Source organism: Prionailurus viverrinus, chromosome C2 (assembly GCF_022837055.1).
Source record: "Prionailurus viverrinus isolate Anna chromosome C2, UM_Priviv_1.0, whole genome shotgun sequence".
Classification (NCBI taxonomy): domain Eukaryota; kingdom Metazoa; phylum Chordata; class Mammalia; order Carnivora; family Felidae; genus Prionailurus; species Prionailurus viverrinus.
The window spans coordinates 9285580-9307724 of NC_062569.1; the positions used below are offsets into that span (position 1 = coordinate 9285580).

Sequence of the window (22145 nt, forward strand, 5' to 3'; positions counted from 1 at the left end):
CTGCATATGAGTAAAAACTACCCGTGTGGTAGCCACACTAGCATACCTAACACCACGGCCACGTTCACCACACACACCGTCTCAAGGAGAAAACTACTGAACGTTCCCTAGAGATCATCAGAAACTTTCCAAAAGTGAAGAAAAATGTAAATTGTAACTTAAGGGCTATAACATGAATCCTTTTATTCAAATTATGAAACATTTCAAGGACACAGAAAAAGGTGAAGTGATTTTAACAATCCATTCAACTTTACCAAATCTTGGCATTTAAAAAAAAAAATTCCTTTTTTTTTTTTTTTTAAAGAAACAACATATTACAGAGACACAGCTGAAGCTGCTGCCCTCCCTCTATTATGAAAGGTAAAAAGCACTCTCAGACTCTGCTGGTGACGACACAATTATACACCCGTTAAAAATACAGATAATTATTTTTGCCTATTTAAAAAATATTTAAGTTTATTGATTTTTGAGAGAGACAGAGTGTGAGTGGGGGAAGGGCAAAGAGAGATGGAGACACAGAATCTGAAACAGGCTCCAGGCTCTCAGCTGTCAGCTCAGAGCCAACTGTGGGGCTCGAACTCACAAACCGTGAGATCGTGACCTGAGCCCAAGTCAGACGCTTAACCGACTGAGCCACCCAGGCGCCTCTATTTTTGCCTAGTTTAAACTTTGTGTATGTTATTGTATTGTCCATATACTTTTTCAGCTTACCTTTTTCAGTTTTATTTATGAGATTTATCCACATCTTTCTTTCATTTGTTTATTTAAATTCAAGTTAGTTAACATACAATGTAGTATTGGTCTCAGGACTAGAACTAGAACTAGAGTGATTCATCACTTCTATACAACACCCAGCACGCGTCCCAACAAGTGCCCCCCTTAATGTCTGTTACCCATTTAACCCATCCCCCTACAAATCTCCCCTCCAGCAACCCTCAGTTTGTTCTGTGTATTTAAGAGTATGGGACTCTTATAAGAACCAATACATTTCAACCTAGTTTGGTCGTTTTTACTTACTGTATATTGGTCCACCCTATGGACATGTTACAATTTAATTTCCCAATCTCTTGTTGACTTTTAGGTTTCTTGCCACTGTAGGACACTGGAAAAGGCTGTGAGACAAACAACCCTGTTTCTGTGTACAACCGTACAAGGATACACTCCTCATGAAAAGATTTATTGCTGTGCTATCTACATCTTCAGCTTCACTGGACAGTACGAAATTGCACTCCCAAGTGATTACACCACTTCACCCAGGAGGGTTCCTGCTGGCCCCTATCTTCACCAACAACTCTTACTGGCAGACTTACATTTTTGCCAACCTGAAGTATATGAAACTGACTCATTTTAACCTTCATTCTATTCATCAACATTCAGTGTGAGCATCTTTTCCCGAGATTACGGACCCTTCTAGTTTCTTCTTCTGTGAACTAACTCTGCATAGACTACATCCATTTTGTCTTGTCTTTTCCTTTTTATGTGTAGTCTATTTTTCATAAGCTGGATGCTAAGCCTTAAGAAAACTTTCCCTATAGCAAGGTCACAAAGACAGCCACTTACATTTTCTTTAAAAATTTGTTCAAGTTTCCCTTTTCGTATTTTAGTCTTATGATGTAAGAAAAGAGACCTAACATCCAAATATCTTCCGAGAGGGGAACGGTTGAATAAAATGCAGCGCATGCACTAGGAAGCACTGTTTTAAAAGTGAGGTGGGGGCAGGGGGACAAAGAGCCTATCTATAAATGACAATGAAGTGATCTCTGAGATACATTACAACACACACACACACACACACACACACACACACACACACACACACACGGTACAAATGGGCTTCTGCTATCCTTTAGTCTCAAGAAGGGAGAGAATATTGCAATGTCCACCAGAGGTCATTTTAGAGTCAATGCAACATACCGACGCAAAGGACGACCGTGCATCACATTTTCAGCCAGTCTGCTCAGGACCAGGGCTTGCTGGAAAGGCCGCATCCCATGTTGCTCTCGCCACAGCCCCAGCAGCACGGCCCAGGCGCAGGGAGAAAAGAGTCACCCTGGATGGGCGTGGAAGCCACCTTGGCTTAGAAGCTTGTAGCCCACAGCCACCAATCTCTCTTGTAACAACTCCACAGATGACAGGTTAGTCTTAGGTTTCCAGAAACACAGAGCTAGAAAGTTTACTGAAAGTCAACTTCTCACCCAAAACAGGAAAGGGTTTTCTCAACCCTTTACCCACAGATAAATACGGGACCACTGGAGGGTAGGGGGCAGGTAGATGAAGTGAGATAAAGAGATACAAGTACCTATGAAATAAATAGCACATACATAATACAAACGTTACACAAATAGAGATAGAGAGATAAATACACAGATATCATCTGTAGAGTAGACTGGAACTGAAGCCACTGTTCACTCTTCGTTGCACAAAAGGAACAGCTGGGTCATTGGTGTGTGTCTTCCATTATGAAAACCACCACCAATGAAATGTCTTCAAAAGAAAAAGAAATCTAATTCAAATCTGATCAGACCGTTAAGCCTATACAAGAAACACAGGAGCAACATTTTAAAGGACGCCACACTGTCTATGTTGTTTGCTAGATTCAATCAACAAAATCCAAATGTGGAAAGGCCTGTGAACCGTGACTGCTGTCCTTAACGGATTCATTTCAAGGACTAAAAAAATAAATACCAAAAAAAAAAAAAAAAAAAAGAGAGCGAGAATCTATAGATTTAAAGAGGATTAAGAGAGACAAATCAACATGAAATAGAAAGGAGATACACACACCTTGATCTGATCCCGATTCAAACAATCTAGAAAATAATAATTTATGAGCCAGTGTAGGGATCTCACTGTAGGGATTCATTGTATAAATGAAGTACAAGTGGGAAGGGAGCAGAGATGAGACGACATTCACATGTACTGAAAACTGACGATGCGGATGTGGGCCAATTACATTATTCTCTCAGTGGTTTTCAGGCTTTACACTTCTTACTGAACACACACTCAGACCCACACACAATTATACATACACCCCCATGCATGCACACACACACCCACGCATACCCCCACCCCCATACACACCCACACACACACACACAACCCCACCCCTCACCCAACATCCCCACACACAAACCCTGTGCGCGCGCGCACACACACACACACACACACTCACTCACTCACTCTGTGCACACCACAGACACACACACTCCAGTCCCCCCCTAAGAACCCAGGCTACAGCCCCATCACACTCACAGTAGCCCTTCAGATTTTCGTTTCATCTTCAGGGTTAGCTTCTGGATGTTTCTGTTACATTCCCAAAAAACTCAGTTTTGTCTTTGTAAGGACTATCCAGCATTTTTAAGTTTTTATGGTGAGAGGGTTTGTGGGGTATCTACTCAGCCCAACTGGTATACACAGATACCTTTTAAGATTCTGGTCTCGTTCTGTTCATATTTTCTTAATTCCACAACCAGTCAGCTTCTACCAGACACCAGGACATCACAAGACACAGATTTTGCAACTGGCGTGCTTCCTGGACCAAAGTAACAGAGCCGCAACTTTCAACAACCCACAAATAACTTACTGTGGTTCCACGAATTTAAAAGATTACGAAAAGAAGAAAATAAGAATCTGCATGTGACCTCTAAGTATCCTGGTTGAAATTTTTAAAGATAGAAAAGTCAATCAAAAGGCATGATGGGATTGCAACCACGCACTTAATGCTGCTTGAAACCAAAATATTTTGGCAAATATGAGAGACACATAATCTGGATGTAATGTTACCACACTTTTTACTGGCACTGAGTCTATTTCCAAACATACGTACAACCACAGTGTCTTTTCTATGTAATCTATGAAGGAAAAAGAACTTTTTAAAAATGAGACTAACCTAGTAATTTTACTTAAAAGTCCTCCTCAAGGACTAATTAAGGAAGGCCATGCAAATGGCTTCAGCCATGAGCATGTTCTCCCTGGGAAAATAATGGCAAAAATAATTCTTAGATGGACAAGAGTGAGCTGTTGGGATAAATGGGGATACCTTAACGTGACGGAATGTGATTACCCTTTAAAAATAATACTGAAGTTATACGGACTTTGACACACATTCCTAACATGTCATTGGAAAGAAAAAATACAGATTACCAACAGTATGGAGTTAATCCAATTTCTACGAGAAGATTCTAACAGTATGTGTGTGTGGCAGCAGAGAGGAAGGAATATGTGAATGCATGTGTTCACACGTGTATGCATGTGCATGTATCCAGGCACAAGTATGAATTTGAAAGGGATAAAAGATCAGTATTTTTACAGAGTTTAGCTCAGGGAGGTAAGCACTCCAGTCCTCCGTATTCTATACATTCTGAATTTTCTATGCTAAACATATAAACCCCAAAATTCGTAAAAGTTATAAATATAACCTGATAAAAATAAATTAGGATAGCATTACCTACTTTAAGTTTCTTGATATTATAATTAAGGGAAATTGCAATGACCTCACCCAACATCTTTCTCCCCAATAAAACAGCAGGAAATACATTTATGAACTCCCAAACTCCTCCAGCCCCTGATCTGGAAGATTTATAGGATACATTAACAGCCTGGAAGAACCAGAAAAATAACATTAAAACAGCAACGACAAACAAAAAAGTTTAATAAGGCAAGGATGAATCCCTAACCTACATGGTTTGTCTTACATCCATCCAGTCACACCTTCCAGAAGTCTCTTGTTCACAGCCACTCACCCATCTGAACTGTGAAAAAGTTATCAACTCCCTAACTCTACCAATGATGTAAGAGTTACACACGAAGTACCATTTACCAATGGTTCAAAAAGTGTCCTCACATATTTGGGGAGAAAAAAAATGGAAAAACTATTTATCATTTTTTGTTTTGCTCAATTTCTGCAGTTACTGGAATATTCATAACACCTGATTTGTGATTCAAGGGAGTCCCCTGTCACCATGGCTGTGATCACTCACTTTTCCCATCACAGTGTATGGAACTAACACTTGTTTTGGGTAAAGGAATATTCTGCCACTTAGCACATTTATCGGAAAGACAATCCTTTTGAAGATGATGACACAAAATAAAAAAACAGTGAATCCACGTGGCTGCTGGATAATGGTCATGTGAAGACAATGATACAAAAGTAGCTAATGCTGGTGACAGGGAAACTGAACAAATTCCTTCAGCATACTGACACCCACTTGAGAACACGAGCATGATTCCGAAGGGGATAATAATCTGGTTAGTTTAGTTTACGATGAGAACTTGGCTACAGGTGCATAATCCAAATGGAGAGTCAGGTTAATTGCTAACTGCAAATAACCATGAAAACACGCAGAATGCTAATAATCCCAAACTCCACGTTTTATTAGAAGAAAAACATAGCATGGCTCTATTGGCTGCTGGTTAAATTGTAAGTGATTAGTACCGTCACCATCTACCTTTCTGGAGAATAGTCTAGCACTATCTACGCAGGGCCTTCTAAATGTGGCTAATACCACATTATCTATTATCGGTGGTAATCTATTATCGGTGAACACAAAGAGGGATACAACAGGATGTTCACTACATCGGAGTCAGTGGAAACCAACGAGAGGCAAATGGTTCAACCGTGGGGAAAGAATTAAACTGTTGGAAAGCCATGAAATGAAAAATTATACAATTTTTTTTAATGTTCTTGGAGAATATTTAATGACAACGTACTATCGAGATAAATCTACACATTTTGATCATAATTTTATAAATGTGTACATAAAACACGTAGACACACAGACAAAAGACTAAAGAGACCGACCAGGCTGTTAACAGTAATTATCTCTGGGCAGTGAAATTACAGCTGATTTTGTCTCATTCTCTAGTTTCTTCTATTTTCTACCCTAAACAGTAATTTCTTGCAATTAAAGGAATAGCATGAATGCCTTTGGGGACTGATTTTCAACTTTAAAGAGATAATGATATACAGGCGATGGCCCCCAAAAAGAGCATGCGCAGTTGTCCTTCTGTTCAACCGGAAGGAACCCACCCAGTATGTGTTCCCAGGTCCCCCCCTCGTCCACTCATTCTAACCGGTCAACAAGCAAACGCTCAGGACAGAAACTCAACTTAGCAATAGGAAGGTTGGTAAATCTGCCCCTGAAACACACATGTATATTTCTTTAATGCACTTTTAAGTAAAAACACAACTATGGCCACTCTGTCAAAATCTGTGAAGAAGGCTAGTATCACAACCCTACATGAGCGAGGTCTCCTGCCTGTCCCAGCCTCTTCCCACTGGCCTCCCTTCTCCCCAGTCCCTCCCCACCCCCCACCAACTCACTAGGTTCAGGTCTGGGAGCCTTCTTTCTCTTTCCAGATCCTCCCACCTCACAGGGAAGCTCAACTACAAAGTTCTTCCCCCAGAACTTCACAGGGCAAACTCTTTCTTGTCATTTAGGGCTCAGCTGGAACATCACCTCCTCAGAGGCCTTCCCTGACTCCCTCCCCGCCCCCCCCCCCCCCAGGTAATGAGATCTGGCTCCACTCCCTGCACACTGCCTATTGCAGACACCCTACGTTCTTAAGAGCATCACCACTATCCAAAATTGCTCCACGTCCTTGTTTGTCTGGCATGAGCATTAGCTCTGGCACTTATGCCCTCTATGAACCTGACAAAATTACCCAGCACGCTCAGTTTCCTCCGCAAACACCCCAGGACTGCAAGTCACTAAGTGACCCGTGGTAAATGTTCAATAAGTGGTAATTCTTTTCAATTAATAAAAAAAGAGCGTTATATTTTAAATGAGAATTCACTGCATATTACTGACCTGCCATAGAACCATTTTAAGAATGAAAGGTCAAGAGAGAGAAGATGCACTTTTTCCTATTCTCCACACTAAGGACAACTAAAAATCCTGGACATTGTATATAAAACAAATGTGAGGTGACTCTGAAAGAGAGAGAAGACAGGTCCTGAGGATCAACATGGCAATGAGTTCACTGGGTTTTCTCTTTGCCTCAGATATCCCAGATTGGGTGCTAGGTAATCCAGGAGCCTAGAAACACCAACAGGCACAAGACACAAGAAAGGCCAGCTCTCTCAAGCCAAAGGACCAAGAAAGGGGCAGCCCAGAAAGATCTAAAACTTTCAAACAACAGCTACTCCACTCCAGCCAAACACCATGGGAAACCACGGCCCCACCGCTATCAGCAAAGTGAGGAGCCTGGACTCCAGCCCCGCACAGAGCCAACACGCTCCCCGCTAGGGCAATTCCAGAAGAGAGCAAGTAGAGAGCTGGCGATAACATCCCAACCTGGCAGTAACAGCAGCCATTCGCCCCAACCCTGGCGTCAGTACAGATCACGTGGGGAGCCTGGGCCTCCACCCATCAGTAGCAGTAAGGAGGTGCCCTTCCCTCCCCCTGCCAAGACGGCATCAGAGAAGGGAGCGGGAAGCCTGTACCTTTGGCACCTGCCACCAGGAATGGGACGCACACCCCCCACCTACAGTGCCAGGGGAGACAGGCCTGAGGAGCACTCCCCACTCCCGCCAGGGGGCCATCAGGGGAGGCCTAGTGGAAAGTGTGGACTCCCACAGCCCAGCAGTAAGGAGGGGCCCTCCATGCCCTTAGGGTGCAACAGAATTCCACCGGAGAACCTGGATTTCCACCCCAATACGGCAGGCACGAGACACAGCCCTCCTTCCTCTGCCAGTTCCACGTCAGAGGAGGCCCACTCCCACAGATTTAAACAAAATCCAGAGTCCTCAAACACAACAACCTAAATGTTTAACGGGCGGAGTTTCAGTTTTCCAAGATGAAAATGTTCTAGAGTGAATATACTCACCACTACTAACTGTGAACTTAAAGATGGCAAAGAGGGTAAATTCCGTATCATGCGATTTCCACCACAATAAATTTTTTCAGTACCAATGCTAACGAAAATCAAAAGATTACTTATCATTCAATACATTTCATTGTTCAACCATTCATTTTGTTAGAATATGTGGAATATTAGTTGTGTGTCATAAAAACAATTATAAAAATCATATTCGTCAATGCATACTATTTTATTACCTTTGTGAAATATCGTACTTGAAATGAAATCAATCCATGCCTGTGCTCAAGGTGGGGAAAAAAACCCAATTGCTAAAACTCTCAGCCTCTCTTATCACAGTTTACACAGTAAAACTACTCAAGCGGTGCTTTTCCTAATAATGTAACAATACTTAATGACTTGGAAAATTTAATAGCAAAAATTAGATACACAGGCTGTTAGAAAAAAATACGTGTCTCTGAGTCTCCAGCTCCTTAGCAGAATCTGAAGGAGAGTGATCAGAGTAAAGGTAAGAGGGAGTTTACTCTCCATCCTGACTTTGACAGATCAAGTTTACGACGTCAATCAATGATTCTTACTTACTGACATTTCCACTTACATTACAAAAACCAGAATTTAACGTGCAGACCTTAACACAGAAGAACCAAGGCAAAGAGTATATCTAAGTGGTTCCACTCTATACTTGTTAGTGCCATTACCCTTACTGTGTTCTCAAAACTCCAATATGACCAGTATCTCCCCTCTAAAAACGGATGATTAGTCCAGTAAGTTTCAAGAACGCCACACACTACATTCCCCCTGTGAAGATTCATAATACACATGAGCATATAAAACCCTGGGAAAGGCTGTACAATTATAAAAAGATCTTTTGCTTTGACTCCAAGCTTTCCAAACACGTATATACCACCACGGTCCGCTTTTTCTATCTGGTAACACCTCACTCAACACTAAATTTCTAGGACAGGGCTTCTCAAATCATAAAGTTCAAACAAACCACCTAGAGATCTCATGAAAATGTAGATTCGGATTCAGCAGGCCTGAGATGGGGCCCGAGGGGCTGCGTATCCAACCCCCTCCCAGCTGATACCCAGGCTTCTGGTTCGCGGATCACTCTGTAGCAGGCACCAAGAGAAGACACATTGAGGAAGGCTACAGAAGAGACTTCTTTAGAGCCCTGCGGTTTTGTGATCGGAACTGAATATTTAAAAACTCTACTGTATATAAAATAAAGGAATCTCAAAGGATTAGAAGGAAACTAAGTTAAAACAGGAGACAAAGAGCTGTCCAGGTGCTTTGCAATAGCCGAGTATTAGGCAAGTCCAAGCAAGCAGAGAACATAAAGGGACTCTCCCCACAGAAGGCAAAGCACATGGGGAAAGAGACAGGGGCTGAGGAGAAGGAGGCATAAAAAATATTAGCATAGAAGAAAGACTCATAAATTTTCTAACTTTCCATTACGAAAATGGGATACGCAGGCAGAGCCATTTACTGGATTTCTACTTTAATCACTAAAAGACTCTTACAATATCTTCAGATAAATGACCTGTGGTACAGAGGTTTGGCAAAGTTCAAAAAGGTCCCCTGAGATGAAAAATAAATTCTACAGAGATGATATTACTTGTTTTCTCCTGCAATCGTAATGGTTCAACAACAATTCGTAAAGTACGGTAATAGGTGAAGTCAGAGTCAAACCTTTTCTTGGATTAACCTCTGAAGATGAATCCCACAAGACAACATTGAAGTGAATAAGGTCAACATGTACTGCTGAACTTTGCAGATGGCTGAGGCCAGGGAGTTTATTACTGCGTTCAGTCCCACCTTCTCAATAACACTCTGGAAGGCAGTGGGAGAATGGCGAGTGATTCTACACAAGGCCTGCAAAGACAAGGGAACAGATCGGTCAGACAACTCCAAGTGCATTAACCAGGCCTCGGGACGATAACACGCTTCTGTACCAAGGAGCAGAGGCTGCTTACCCTGCTCCTTTACTACTTATTTTGGGATGACAAAGTCAGAAAATTTCAGCATATTTAAACATGAAACAGTAATCCAGACACCCATAAAAACTAAAGTCGTTATAAGATAACAGAGACTCTTATGATAAGCATGCAAATTATAAAGGGTTAACTGCAATGACAAACTAACTTGTAAGTTGATACAGAAAAACTTCCCTTGAAGTAATAAAAAACATCAAGTGCCTTCTTTTTGCAGACACTAAACTAAGGGGTGAAAAAATACCCATAAAAATAAATAGCTAACATTTATTGTTTAGCATGTGAAAAATGATTATCTCAGACTATCTGAATACTATCACATTTAATTCTCCCAATAACACAAGAAAGGTATTATTGTTTACCTACTTTATAGACAATGGAACTTAGGCATAGAATATTTAAGTTACTTGCCCAAAGGCATATAGCTGGTCAGAAGCAAAGCTGGAATTCAAACCAAGATAATCAGACATCTGAGCTTTCCCTAACTCACTCATGAACTATTAGAGATGAGACATATTTGGAAAGTAATAGAATTTAATGAGCACCATAACAGAAGTGAGCTCACTGAATTCGTTTGGAAAAGAAGGTAAAGCAGTCGACAATGGCTACGTAGGAAGATGATCTCGAGCCAGTTTTTGAAGGGTAGGGGGGAAGTGGACCAGGTGGAAAAGTAAGCAAATTCTAGCCAGGACCTAACTGTGAGACCTAAAAATATAAAAACCCTTGAAGAAAACACAGGCAGTAATTTCTCCGATATCAGACATAGCAACATCTTTCTAGATATGTCTCCTGAGGCAAAGGAAACAAAAGGAAAAATAAACTGTTGGGACTACATCGAAATATGAAGTTTCTGCACAGCAAAGGAAACAATCAACAAAACAAAAAGACAACCTACAGAATGGGAAAAGATACTTGCCAATGACCTCTCTGATTAAGGGTTAGTATCCAAAACATATAAAAAACTTATACAGCTCAACACCAAAAAAAAACAAACTAAAAAATGGTCAGAAGACATGAACAGATCTATCTCTAAAGGAGACATCCAGATTGCCAACAGACACATAAGATGCTCAACTTCACTCCTCATCAGGGAAATGCAGATAAAAACCACAATGAGGTATCACCTCACCCATGTCAGAATGGCTAAAATCAAAGATATAAGAAAAAACAGGAGTTGGCAAGGACGTGGAGAAAAAAGGAACCCTCTTGCAATGTTGGTGGGAATGCAAATTGGTGCAGCCACTGTGGGAAAACTGCACAAAAGTACCTCAGAAAGCTAAAAATAGAACTACTTTATGATCTAGTAATCACACTATTGGGTATTTACCCAAAGAATACAAAAACACTAATTCAAAGGGATACATGCACCCCTATGTTGACTGTAGCATTATTTACAACAGGCAAGATATGGAAGCAGCCCAAGTGTCCACTGACTGATGGATGGATAAAGATTTGGTATACACACACACACACACACACACACACACACAGGAATATTATTCAGTCACAAAAAAAAAATGAAATCTTGCCATTTGCAATGACATGGATGGAGCTAGAGAGTATAATCCTAAGTAAAATAAGCCAGTCAGAGAAAGACAAATACCATACGATGTCACTCATATGCAGAATTTAAGAAACAAATCAGCAAAGGGAAAAAAAAAAAAAAAGGAAAGAGAGACAACCAAGGAATGGGGTAGGGGAATAGGGATTAAAGAACACACTTATCATAATGAGCACTGAGTAATATATAGTTGAGTCACTACATTGTACACCTGAAACTAATAACAACAGCATATGTGAACTATATGTATACTGGAATTCTTAAATATTAACTTAAAAATAAATTCTAGCCAGAGAGAAGAGAACACGTGTTCACATGGAGACATGGAGAAGCAGAGCATGTTTGAAGAAGGGGAAGTTGATGCTTTGATAACATACTTCAGGTGAAGAAGGAAAAGCAATCAGTAGGAAAGGGGAAAATGTGATGATTCATCTAGAAAAGCAGGATGGAGCCAGAGATGCTCTACCAAATCAGGACTTACGAATTCTGTGCCATAAGCAATCAATGGGAAGACCTCAAAAGTTTTTAAGCAAAAAGGATGGTCATATTCTGGGCATATATGGGCGACTCCAAAGAGAAATAAACTTAAGCCAGAAACAGTTTTACAAAAGCATTCATTGTAATTAATGTCCTATAACCTCCTTCTTTCTGATTTATATGTTAAACAGATCTATATAACCTTGATCAATGAAAAGATCAAATATGAGATGAATGGTTACAAATACGTCAAAAGAAAAGCAAAGGGGAAGGGAAAAGATAAAGACTTCAAAAATATTTTCGACTTCTTGAAAATCTCAGGGAAATGGTGGCTACCAGGGGCCTAGGGGAGCGGAAGATGGGAAAATGTTGGTCAACAAGTACAAACTTCCAGTTTCATGAGTAAGTTCTGGGAATCTAATGTACATCATGGTGATTACAGTTAATAATATTGTTGTATATATGTGAAAGTTGTTAAGAGAATAAATCGTAAATGTCCTCACCACAAAAAAGAAATGGTAATCATGTGATGTGATGCAGGGGTTAGCTAACACTATGGCGGTAAACATTTTGCAATATATACATGTATCAAATCAAGACGTGATACATCTTAAGCTTACACAGTGTTATGTCGATGACATTTCAATAAAGCTAGAAAACAATAATCACTGACTCTATTTCAAACATATACCAAGGATCTGTAATCATTTACAGATAGCCATATCAGAATGAAATACCCAGAAAAAAAAAATCAATCTCTACTTTGGACACCTTTCAAATTGTATTTCATTCTCTCCTCATCCTTCCATGGGAGTCACAGATGGCTAAGTTAGACATGATGGTTTGGAAACCATTAAAGTACAGTTCTTGAAGTCTAAAGCCCAAATCGTGTATGTTTCAGTAGAAAAGTAGACACTAATATCTGAAAACAGGACTACAAAAAATAAATTCACTAAAAACAAAGCTAGCTCTGATTCCAGAACATGAAAGTTTTTAAGACTCATTTAAGGGCTCCTGGGTGGCTTAGTGGGTTAAGCATCTAACTCTTGATTTCAGCTCAGGTCATGATCTCAAGGTGGTCATGAGATCCAGCCCCATGTCGGGCTACACACTCATAGTGCAGAACCTTCCTGAAATTCCCTCTCTCCCTCTCTCCCTCTCTCTCTCCATCTCTCTCTGCCCCTCCCCTGCTTGTGCAGGTGCATGCATGCACTCTGTCTCAAAATAAATAAACCTAAAATAAAACTCATTTATAAGGTATGCAAGAAGATTGCTGTATATAAAATCAAAACAGAATTATTTCATTACTTAATCCAAGACTTAAAAAAAAAAAACATTTTTGAAGTTTATTTATTGAGAGACAGAGAGAGACAGAGACAGAGAGAGAGAATCTGAGCAGGTTCCATGTTGTCAGCGTGGACAGCGACATGGGGCTCCGTCTCACAAACTGTGAGATCATGACCTGAGCCAAAATCAAGAGTTGGGACAGGTAACCAACTGAGCCACCCAGGTGCCCCAAAAGAGCATTTTAAATGGAGTCCCTAAAGGTCATGCTACCATCAGAACTTTTGAGCAAGATTAAGTGTTCTCCCAACAGAGACCTCAAGACACAAAAGACTAAGTGTCACTGGCATTTTAAAAACCGTTTGAGCAGCTCTCACAGCAAAACTGACTTTCTATCAGTACAAAATCCCCACCTGATCATAATGAGGATATTTCTTGGTAAAAGATTTGTCCAGACTACTTCTAAATGTATTCAAACCAATATGAGGGCAACTAGAATGTCTCATCTTCAGAATGCGGCTCAGAAGCCTAACAGACTTTCCATTTTAAAAAGCTCATGCAGAAAATAACCTTTAACCCTCCACTTCTGGATATCAAACACAGTTGAGAGCTTCATGGAGGCTCAGTAGCACATTAGTGCTTGTATTTCCTGAATCAAAAAAATCAAATCTCAACTCTGATCTTCAGTGATCTGGTTCTGAAATACTTATTAAAATAGTGCTTGAGACTACATTTCAAGACTGGGAAAAAAACACTTCTAGTCCAAAATTCACTTCAAAATATGCCTCAAAAAGAACACTGTGTTACCTCCAGAATTCTTGACAGTCTGCATCATGAAAGCAATTTCTAAGAAATAGACTAAGTCAAAAGTGGAGGCCATACCTCTATTACAAACTTGGACAGAATCACCATGGAATAAAAACTTTAAAAACGATTTCTAGTTTGCCTTTTGAATGTTGTTTTTTTTTTTAATGTCCTATCAAAATTACCTTGGGAGCTTTTCTAAACTACACACATTCTCATCTGATTCCTAACGAGATCTTATGATATATCACAATAGGGGCAAGGAGTGTATAAAGCGGAGGAAGTTGTCAGTGTTGCTTGAAAAGCTCCCCGCCAACCCCAGTGAAAACCACCATGCTATAGGATTCTTCACTTTTTACCCCCTTCATCTCAGCCCATTAGTAATTATGTTTACTCCAGTTATCTCTCTCATAGTCTCCATCTTACTCGATCTAACTCTACGGGCTTCTCTGGTTCCCACTATGGTTAACAGATAGAGAGATTCCCTATAACCCTAATTCTAGTGATCGTTTTTATCCAATCAATACATTTCCTAAGTCAGGTCCACTCCACCCAATAACCAATCCCTAAGCCAAGGAGGCATTCCTGAGTGGGAAGGTATAAGGGAATCTCTGGGACCAAGAAATGACCAGGAGAACTGGGTGAGAAATGGGTAAGAAAATCAGCAGCAACACAAAGGCAGCAGACACAGACTGTTATAAGAGGACAAGAAGCAGACTGGCGCCCCAACACTGGGTACCTTTCTTCTCCAGCCAGAGCTCATGCATTCCTCTGCTTAAGAGACCTACCAAGTACCCATCACATGTGCTGAGGAAGGGCACAAGAGGGAAAGGGCTCCTACCTTCCAGGAGTAACACTAATGGGGAAAAACCGCGCTTACATACATTACATAAATACAGCTACAGTCATCGCTATGAGCAAAACTACAAAGAGATTCGAGGGGCCAGGAGATGTGCTACCAGAGGGACGCCTGGGTGGCTCAGTCAGTAAAGCACCCAACTTCAGCCCAGGTCATCGTCTCATGATTCATGAGTTCAAGCCCCTCGTTGGGCTCTGTGCTGACTGCTCGGATAGCTAAGGTAACTAATTTATGTAGCAAGATGTGTTACCTGCTTAAATAACAAATATTGCCCTGGAAGTGAAAGCACTCACCAATTCTGAACTTCTGTTTGTGCCAATCCTTTAAGAAAAATGGTAGAAAGCTGTTGAAAAGTCGCAGCAGAGAAGAGAGAGGAGACATGATTTCGTGAAGTGCACTCTGTGTGGACAGCGATGTCGGTGGGGCAAACTGACCGTGGAAAGGCCAGTGAGGAGGCCACTCCAGTGAGCCAGGAGAAAGACGGTGGGGCCTGGACTATGGCGGCAGCAACAGAGTTGCGGGGAGAGGTAGACGGGGCCAGACGGAGACTTCGGAATGAGCATCCCAGGACAGGTGAAGTAGCTGCATGTGAGCACGGAAGTGGGAGGAGTTAAGAGAAGAGGCCCTTCGTTTTCCCTAATCCGCCTCCTCTACCTTCCCCTCCCAAGGTTCAATATGTCAGAGTCTGAGGAGAGGGGGCAGTGAGGGGAATGGGGCAACCCTGCACCAGTGGCAGTGACAAGGAAGACAGAGGATGACACAGCAGAGGTGGCCAGAGGGGATGGGCCTGTTCACAGAACAAATGAATTCACTGAGTGAACAAATCAGTATAGATACTGAGAATAACAGAAACCAGGTTTGTCTCTGAGGAAGGACTTACAAACATGGAAAATGAGAAGGCCAGAAAGAATCTTAAGGTATCGGATTAAAATCGGAAGTGTCGATGCGAAAGCGTGAGTTTTGTTCCACATACGTACAATGATACACACACACACGCATTTATAAATGTATGTTTATGTATGCATATATTTTTTCCAAGTCTGAATTTTAAGAAGGCCTAGACACAAAGACACCTCATAGCAGTAAGCACAAAGAGCACTCGGATCCTGCCCTCTAAATACCAAAGGTTCCCGAAGAAATGATTGATTCCAGAGCTAGCGGAGAGCAAGTACAAATTAAGCCAGAACATTGTGTGGTGTCAGAAGATAATGAAGGGCTCAAACAATGATAGAAATAGGTCCACAGAACACAGAAGCCGGCTTGAAGGGATGACACTGGCCAGACCTAGGAGGACTTCAGCATCCAAACAAACAATGCAAATAACAGAAGCAGGAGTGTCACATTAAGACCCACTGAAGTTATTCATCACAGTAATGGTAGAAACACGTACATACACACGTGTGGGAGAAAGGAAAGAGCTTCCTCACGGTAGAGTACCAAAAAATACCAAAGGCCTGTGTTTCCACAGCTCATGAGGTAGGATTTTCACATTTTTAAAGAGGTGTAGAAAACAAAACAGAAAGAATGTGTAACAGAGACCGTACGTGGCCTACAAAGCCCAAGATATTTATTATCTGATCCTTTTACAGAATGTGTTCGCCAACCTCTGACAGAGAAGGAATAATATACACAGATGATCCTCGCACGGCAGCCCTCCTCAACGTTGCTGGGGGCGCTTCATGAGGAAGCGGCACACAGACCCCGCTGGAGCCTCCCCTACAAAACCAAAGCCCCATATTCTTTAAAACTGTCAAGGACGTGAAGTACAAAAAAAAGACCGAGGAACTGTTTCGTACTGGAGGAGGTTCAAGAGATAGAAAAACAATATACAACACAGGATACTGAATAAGAGCCTGGAGCTAAGGTGAGAATTTTGGGGGACGACTTGAAAAATTTTACTGAAAAATTAATGACTCAGAAAAGTGCTAGAACAAAATATAAGAGGGGCACCTGGCTGACTCAGTTGATTAAGCATCCAACTCTGGATTTCGGCTCGGGTCATGATCTCACGGTTTGTGGGACAGAGCCCCATATGGGCTCTGCACCGACAGCACAGAGCCTGCTTGGGATTCTCTCTCTCCCTCTCTCTGCCCCTCTCCCACCATGTGCTCTCTCTCAAAAAGTAAATAAATAGACCTATTTTTAAGTTAAAAAAATATATACATATATACCCCAAAACGAACGTGTGAAATTTAATAGCTCAGGTAAAGAAAGGGCTAGAAGGCACACAACTTGGGCGGGAACTGGAAAAAACTTAACCAAGAAAAGAAACCATGCTGAAGTATAAAGATGAAAATGACATAAACCCAACAGGGGCGCCTGTCAGTTAAGCGTCCAACTCTGGATTTCGGCTCAGGTCATGATCTCGCGGTTCATGAGTTTGAGCCCTTCACCCGGTTCTGTGCTGACAGCTCGGGGCCTGGAGCCTTCTACGGATTCTGTATCTCCCTCTCTCTCTGCCCTGCCCCCACTCATGCTCTTTCTCAAAAATAAACAAACATTCAAAAATAATAATAAAAGAAAATAACATAAGCCCAATCAAAGGAAGACTTTTTTCTAAGGGCCAGGATTAAAACGGATGTTCTAAGATACCCAGAGGCCTCACGGAAGTTCCCTGATATACTTTGTAAGCTCCTTCTGACAGTCTTTCTGTAAATACTAATACGATAATTTAGGGTTCTTTTCTATCATTTTGAAATTATATGGCTCCAGAAGCACATGTGTGTGTATGTGTGAAAGAGAGACAGACAGATGCTCCATATCCTTTGCTTAATGACATTCAGTAAGCAGAACTGTTAGCCCTTAATCTTCAGAATTACATTGGTCAATTTAAGATAAGAACTGGAAAATATCCACAAATACCCTCAGGGATCTAGCAACATGAAAGCCAGTGGAGATCTCAGCAAGATCAGCCTCAGTGGCATTTTAGGACAGATACCACATTGGGTTAAAGAGGAAATGGGCCAGAAAGGAGGAATAGTTGGTAACAATAACTCTTTTTATTACTTTATTTTTTAATGGTTGTTTTTGAAGGAGACAGAGATGGAGCGTGATTGGGGGGGGGAGGAGCAGAGAGAGAGGGAGACCCAGAATCCGAAGCAGGCTCCAGGCTCCGAGCTGTCCACACAGAGCCTCACAGGAGCTTGAACTCACAGGCTGTGAGGTCATGACCTGAGCCGAAATCGGATGCTTAACCGACTGAGCCACCCAGGCACCCCTATAGCAGTAACTCTTTAAAGAAGTATGGCCATGAAGGGAGATAGGCAGCCCAGAGACACTTTGATATGTTTATGTGCTTTTTTTTTTTTTTAATGGGGTAAAGAATACACGAATGCTGATTAGAAGGATCTAGTAGAGAAGAGGGTTAAATATTTAGGAAAGAGGGGTGCCTGGGTAGCTCAGTCAGTAAAGCGTCTGACTTTGACTCAGGTCATTATCTCACACACGGTTCATGAGTTCGAGCCCCACATCGGGCTCTGTGCTGACAGCTCAGAGCCTGGAGCCTGCTTCGGATTCTGTCTCTCTCCCTCGCTCTCTGGCCCTCCCCCACTCACGCTCTCTCTCTCCCTCAAAAATGAACAAACATGAAGGGGCGCCTGGGTGGCGCAGTCGGTTAAGCATCCGACTTCAGCCAGGTCACGATCTCGCGGTCCGTGAGTTCGAGCCCCGCGTCAGGCTCTGGGCTGATGGCTCGGAGCCTAGAGCCTGTTTCCAATTCTGTGTCTCCCTCTCTCTCTGCCCCTCGCCCGTTCATGTTCTGTCTCTCTCTGTCCCAAAAATAAATAAACGTTGAAAAAAAAAATTTTTTTTAAATAAAAAAAAAAAAATGAACAAACACGAAAAAAAATTATAAAAATAAAAATCAAAGGACTTAAGAGAGAGGAAAAAATAAGCCTTTGAATGAGATTCCCAAGGAGCGAACAGAAAGAAGACGTGAAGAAACATGGGAGAGATCTGTCTCTGCAGGAGAAGGGACAGCTCATCAGTCGTAACAGGAGGGAAAGACAGCTCAGGTGTGGATGTAAACAGGTCTACAGACGTGGCAGACAGACACTGGGATAATTACCACTGGAGGTTGATTTTCTCTGCCAAGTATGGGGGAAAGTCATTTACGGAGGATGCAGGAGGAAGGATGCCCACATTTTTTGTGGCTTGGAGGTTTAAGGGAAGAAAACAAGGGACCAAAGGGAGAGGTGCAACAATGAGCAGGCAACAGAAAGATGAGACCGGTGATCAAAAAGAGTATTTTCGTAAATCGTATGAGCAAGGGTTGTATTTGTTTAACAGACTGTTAAATTGATACAACCATGTTAACACATCTTCATGCATAATTATCTTCTACACCAAGTCACTACAACCGTGTGAGCAAAGAAGTAGACAACCAATCAAAATATAAAAGCTGCAAAACCACAGACGCCCGAACACTAACATGAATTCACTTTATAATTAATTCATGATAAATGCATTTAGCAGAAAATCTGAAAGAGGGAGCTCAGGAAAAGTCAGGGAACACTAAATGTAAACCAAAACAAATGCTGTACCCTACCCACTAGCACCCACTAGCACTTCCAAATGATTTTTAAAACCATTTCCCAACAGTCCCAAGGTTTTCCAGCCCCAGCTTTGAAAATTTTACTTTAGGATAAAATTATTGTTCTCACCAAATATATTACTCTGATATTTCTGTGTCCTACTTATCCGGTGAGATTTACTCTGTTTGTGGCACAATTCTTCAAATTCGGTGTTTAAATATACCCAGATATAGCCCTAAAAGATGCTCCGCTTACCGATATTGCTGTTATCCTGAGAGAATCAACGGTGGAATGTCTGAATAAGAACCATAAAGCAGGTCCAATTTCTCCTGTAATAAAGCCCTGGGCCTGAGCAGAAAAGGTAGTGCAGACATTTTCAATAATCTTTGCTGCCATGTGGTTCACAACACGTTCTTCCTAGAGAAGGAAAGAGAGAAGAATAAAAGGGAGTTATTTAGGGGTTCCTGAGTAGCTGAGTCAATTAAGCATCCAACTTTGGCTCAGGTCATGATCTCACGGTTCATGAGTTCGGGTCCTGTGTCGGGCTCTATGCTGACAGCTCAGAGCCTGGAGCCTGCTTCGGATTCTGTGTCTCCCTCTCTCTCTGCCCCTCCCCCGTTCATGCTCTGTCTGTCTGTCTCTCTCTCTCTCTCTCTCTCTCTCAAAAATAAACATTAAAAAATATTTTTAAAAAGGGGGGGGAGTTATTTACCAAAAGATATATACATACATATCATTTCTACATAACCACTGCAGATAAAGGCCTGATAACAAGAGTCTTTCATCTGACCCTGCGTGTTTTATGTATTTCAGTAGGTGTAATCATTCCTTTAGGCTATTATGAAATTATTATAATTTAATCACTAAACCAGTTTAATCATTTCATCACTAAAATCTAGCATAACATAATTTTAATATATTTTAATAAAAAGACTGACTGGAAAACCGTATGGAGGTTCCTCAGAAAGTTAAGAACAGAACTACCTATGATCCAGCAATTGCCCTATTAGGTATCTACCTCAAAGACACAAAAACAGTGATTCAAAGGAAGACATGCACTCCCATGTTTCTAGCAGCACCATCAACAGTAGCCAAAGTATGGAAAGAGCCCAACTGTCTATTGACTGATGAATGGATAAAGAAGATGTGGTATACACACACACACACACACACCCAAATTACCCATCAAAAAGAATGAAATCTCGCCATGTGCAATGATGTGGATGGAGCTAGAGAGTAATGCTAAGCTAAATAAGTCAGTCAGAGAAAGACAAATACCATATGATTTCACTCCTATGTGGAATTTAAGAAACAAAACAGACGGACATGGCGGGATTAGGGGTGGGGGTGGGGGGTTAAACCATGAGACAGACTTTTAATTATAGGGAACAAACTGAGGATTACCACAGGGGAGGTGGCCAGGGAGACAGGTAGAACAGGGTGATGAGGACTAAGGAGGGCACCTGGGATGAGCACTAGGTGTTGCACGTAAGTGATGACTCACTAGATTCGACACCTGAAACAACTATTACGCTGTATGGTAACTAACTGGAATTGAAATGAAAACTTAAGGAAAAAAATTTTTAAAGGCTGAAACCATCTGAAACATGCAGTATGAGCAGAATGTAAAAATGGAAGAGAATTTTAAAATCTGAAGGACAAAGCAAAACAAGCTTCAGGAATCACTCAGGGCTGGGAGTATTAGCGTAGCAATCAGCCAAAGAGCATTTAAAATACAAGGCAATGTCTTAGGAAAGGTATTGCCTCTGTGGTGTGATACCAGACTAAAGGCTACTCCAGGCTGTCCTAACAATGCTTAAAAAGCTAGCCTCAAAAAGGATCAAACTGCTTCCATGTAACTTGGATGAGTTCAAGAAAAAGCACACAAGCACTTTAAAAAAAAACCTTTTTTTTTAAATAAAATCTTTAAAAAAGAATACAAACACTCCAGCACCTAACAATATAAAAAGCACAATGTCCAACATCCGCTTAATATGGCCACACATGCGAAGACACAGAAAAACAGGACTCCTAGGAAGAAAACTCAATCAGTAAAATGACACAGGTGATAGACTCAGAAGAAAAATATATTAAAATGGATAGTATAGTTTATACACTCAAGAAAGAAGAAGAAAGCCTAGCATAAGCATGATAAAAAGGTGAAATAAGGGTGCCTGGGTGGCTCAGTCGGTTAAGCATCCAACCTCGGATTTTGGCTCAGGTCATGATTCCAGGGTTGTGGGATCAAGCCCACATCAGGCTTCACACTGACCGTGCTTGGGATTCTCTCTCTTCCATTCTCTCTGCCCCTCCCCTTGTGCACGCACACGCTCTCTCAAAATAAACTTTTAAGAAAGTGAAATAGAAGATACAAAAATGGCCTGAAAGGCTAGAAATTAGTCTTATAATGAAAAATACACTTAGTTGGATTAACAGATTAGACTCTGCAGATCCAATGATTAATGAACTTGAAGGCATGGCAATTAACAATAAAAACTATTCAAAATAAACACAGAATGAAAATTGGGGGGGGACAATGGAACAGAGCATCTTAGCATCAGCGAACCATATAGGACAACTTCAAACAACCTAATGTACGTGCAGTGAAAATCCCAAAGGTGACAGGAGTGAGGGAAGGTTGAAATACTGGCTGAAACGTTTTCAATTCATAAAAACTGGTAACTGTCAATTTAAGAAATTCAATGAACCTCAAGAGGGAAGGAACAACAACAACAACAAAATCACACCAAGGCACATCATAAACTGCTAAAAAGCAGTACTAAAGAGAAATACTTAAAAGCAGCTAGAGTAAAAAGACA

At 41.3% G+C, this 22145-nt stretch overlaps 1 protein-coding gene across 5 annotated transcripts in view; it reads right to left on the reverse strand.

The window, feature by feature from the left end:
- ULK4 (unc-51 like kinase 4) overlaps window positions 1-22145 on the reverse strand; it is a 582128-nt gene that overhangs the window by 446415 nt on the left and 113568 nt on the right. For all 5 annotated transcript variants that reach the window (XM_047874598.1, XM_047874600.1, XM_047874597.1 and 2 more), the window contains 2 exons: window positions 19582-19743; window positions 9508-9690 (listed from right to left, as the gene is read on the reverse strand). In XM_047874598.1, coding sequence (XP_047730554.1) covers window positions 9508-9690; window positions 19582-19743 — 345 coding nt within the window. The remainder of the gene's footprint in view (window positions 1-9507; window positions 9691-19581; window positions 19744-22145) is intronic.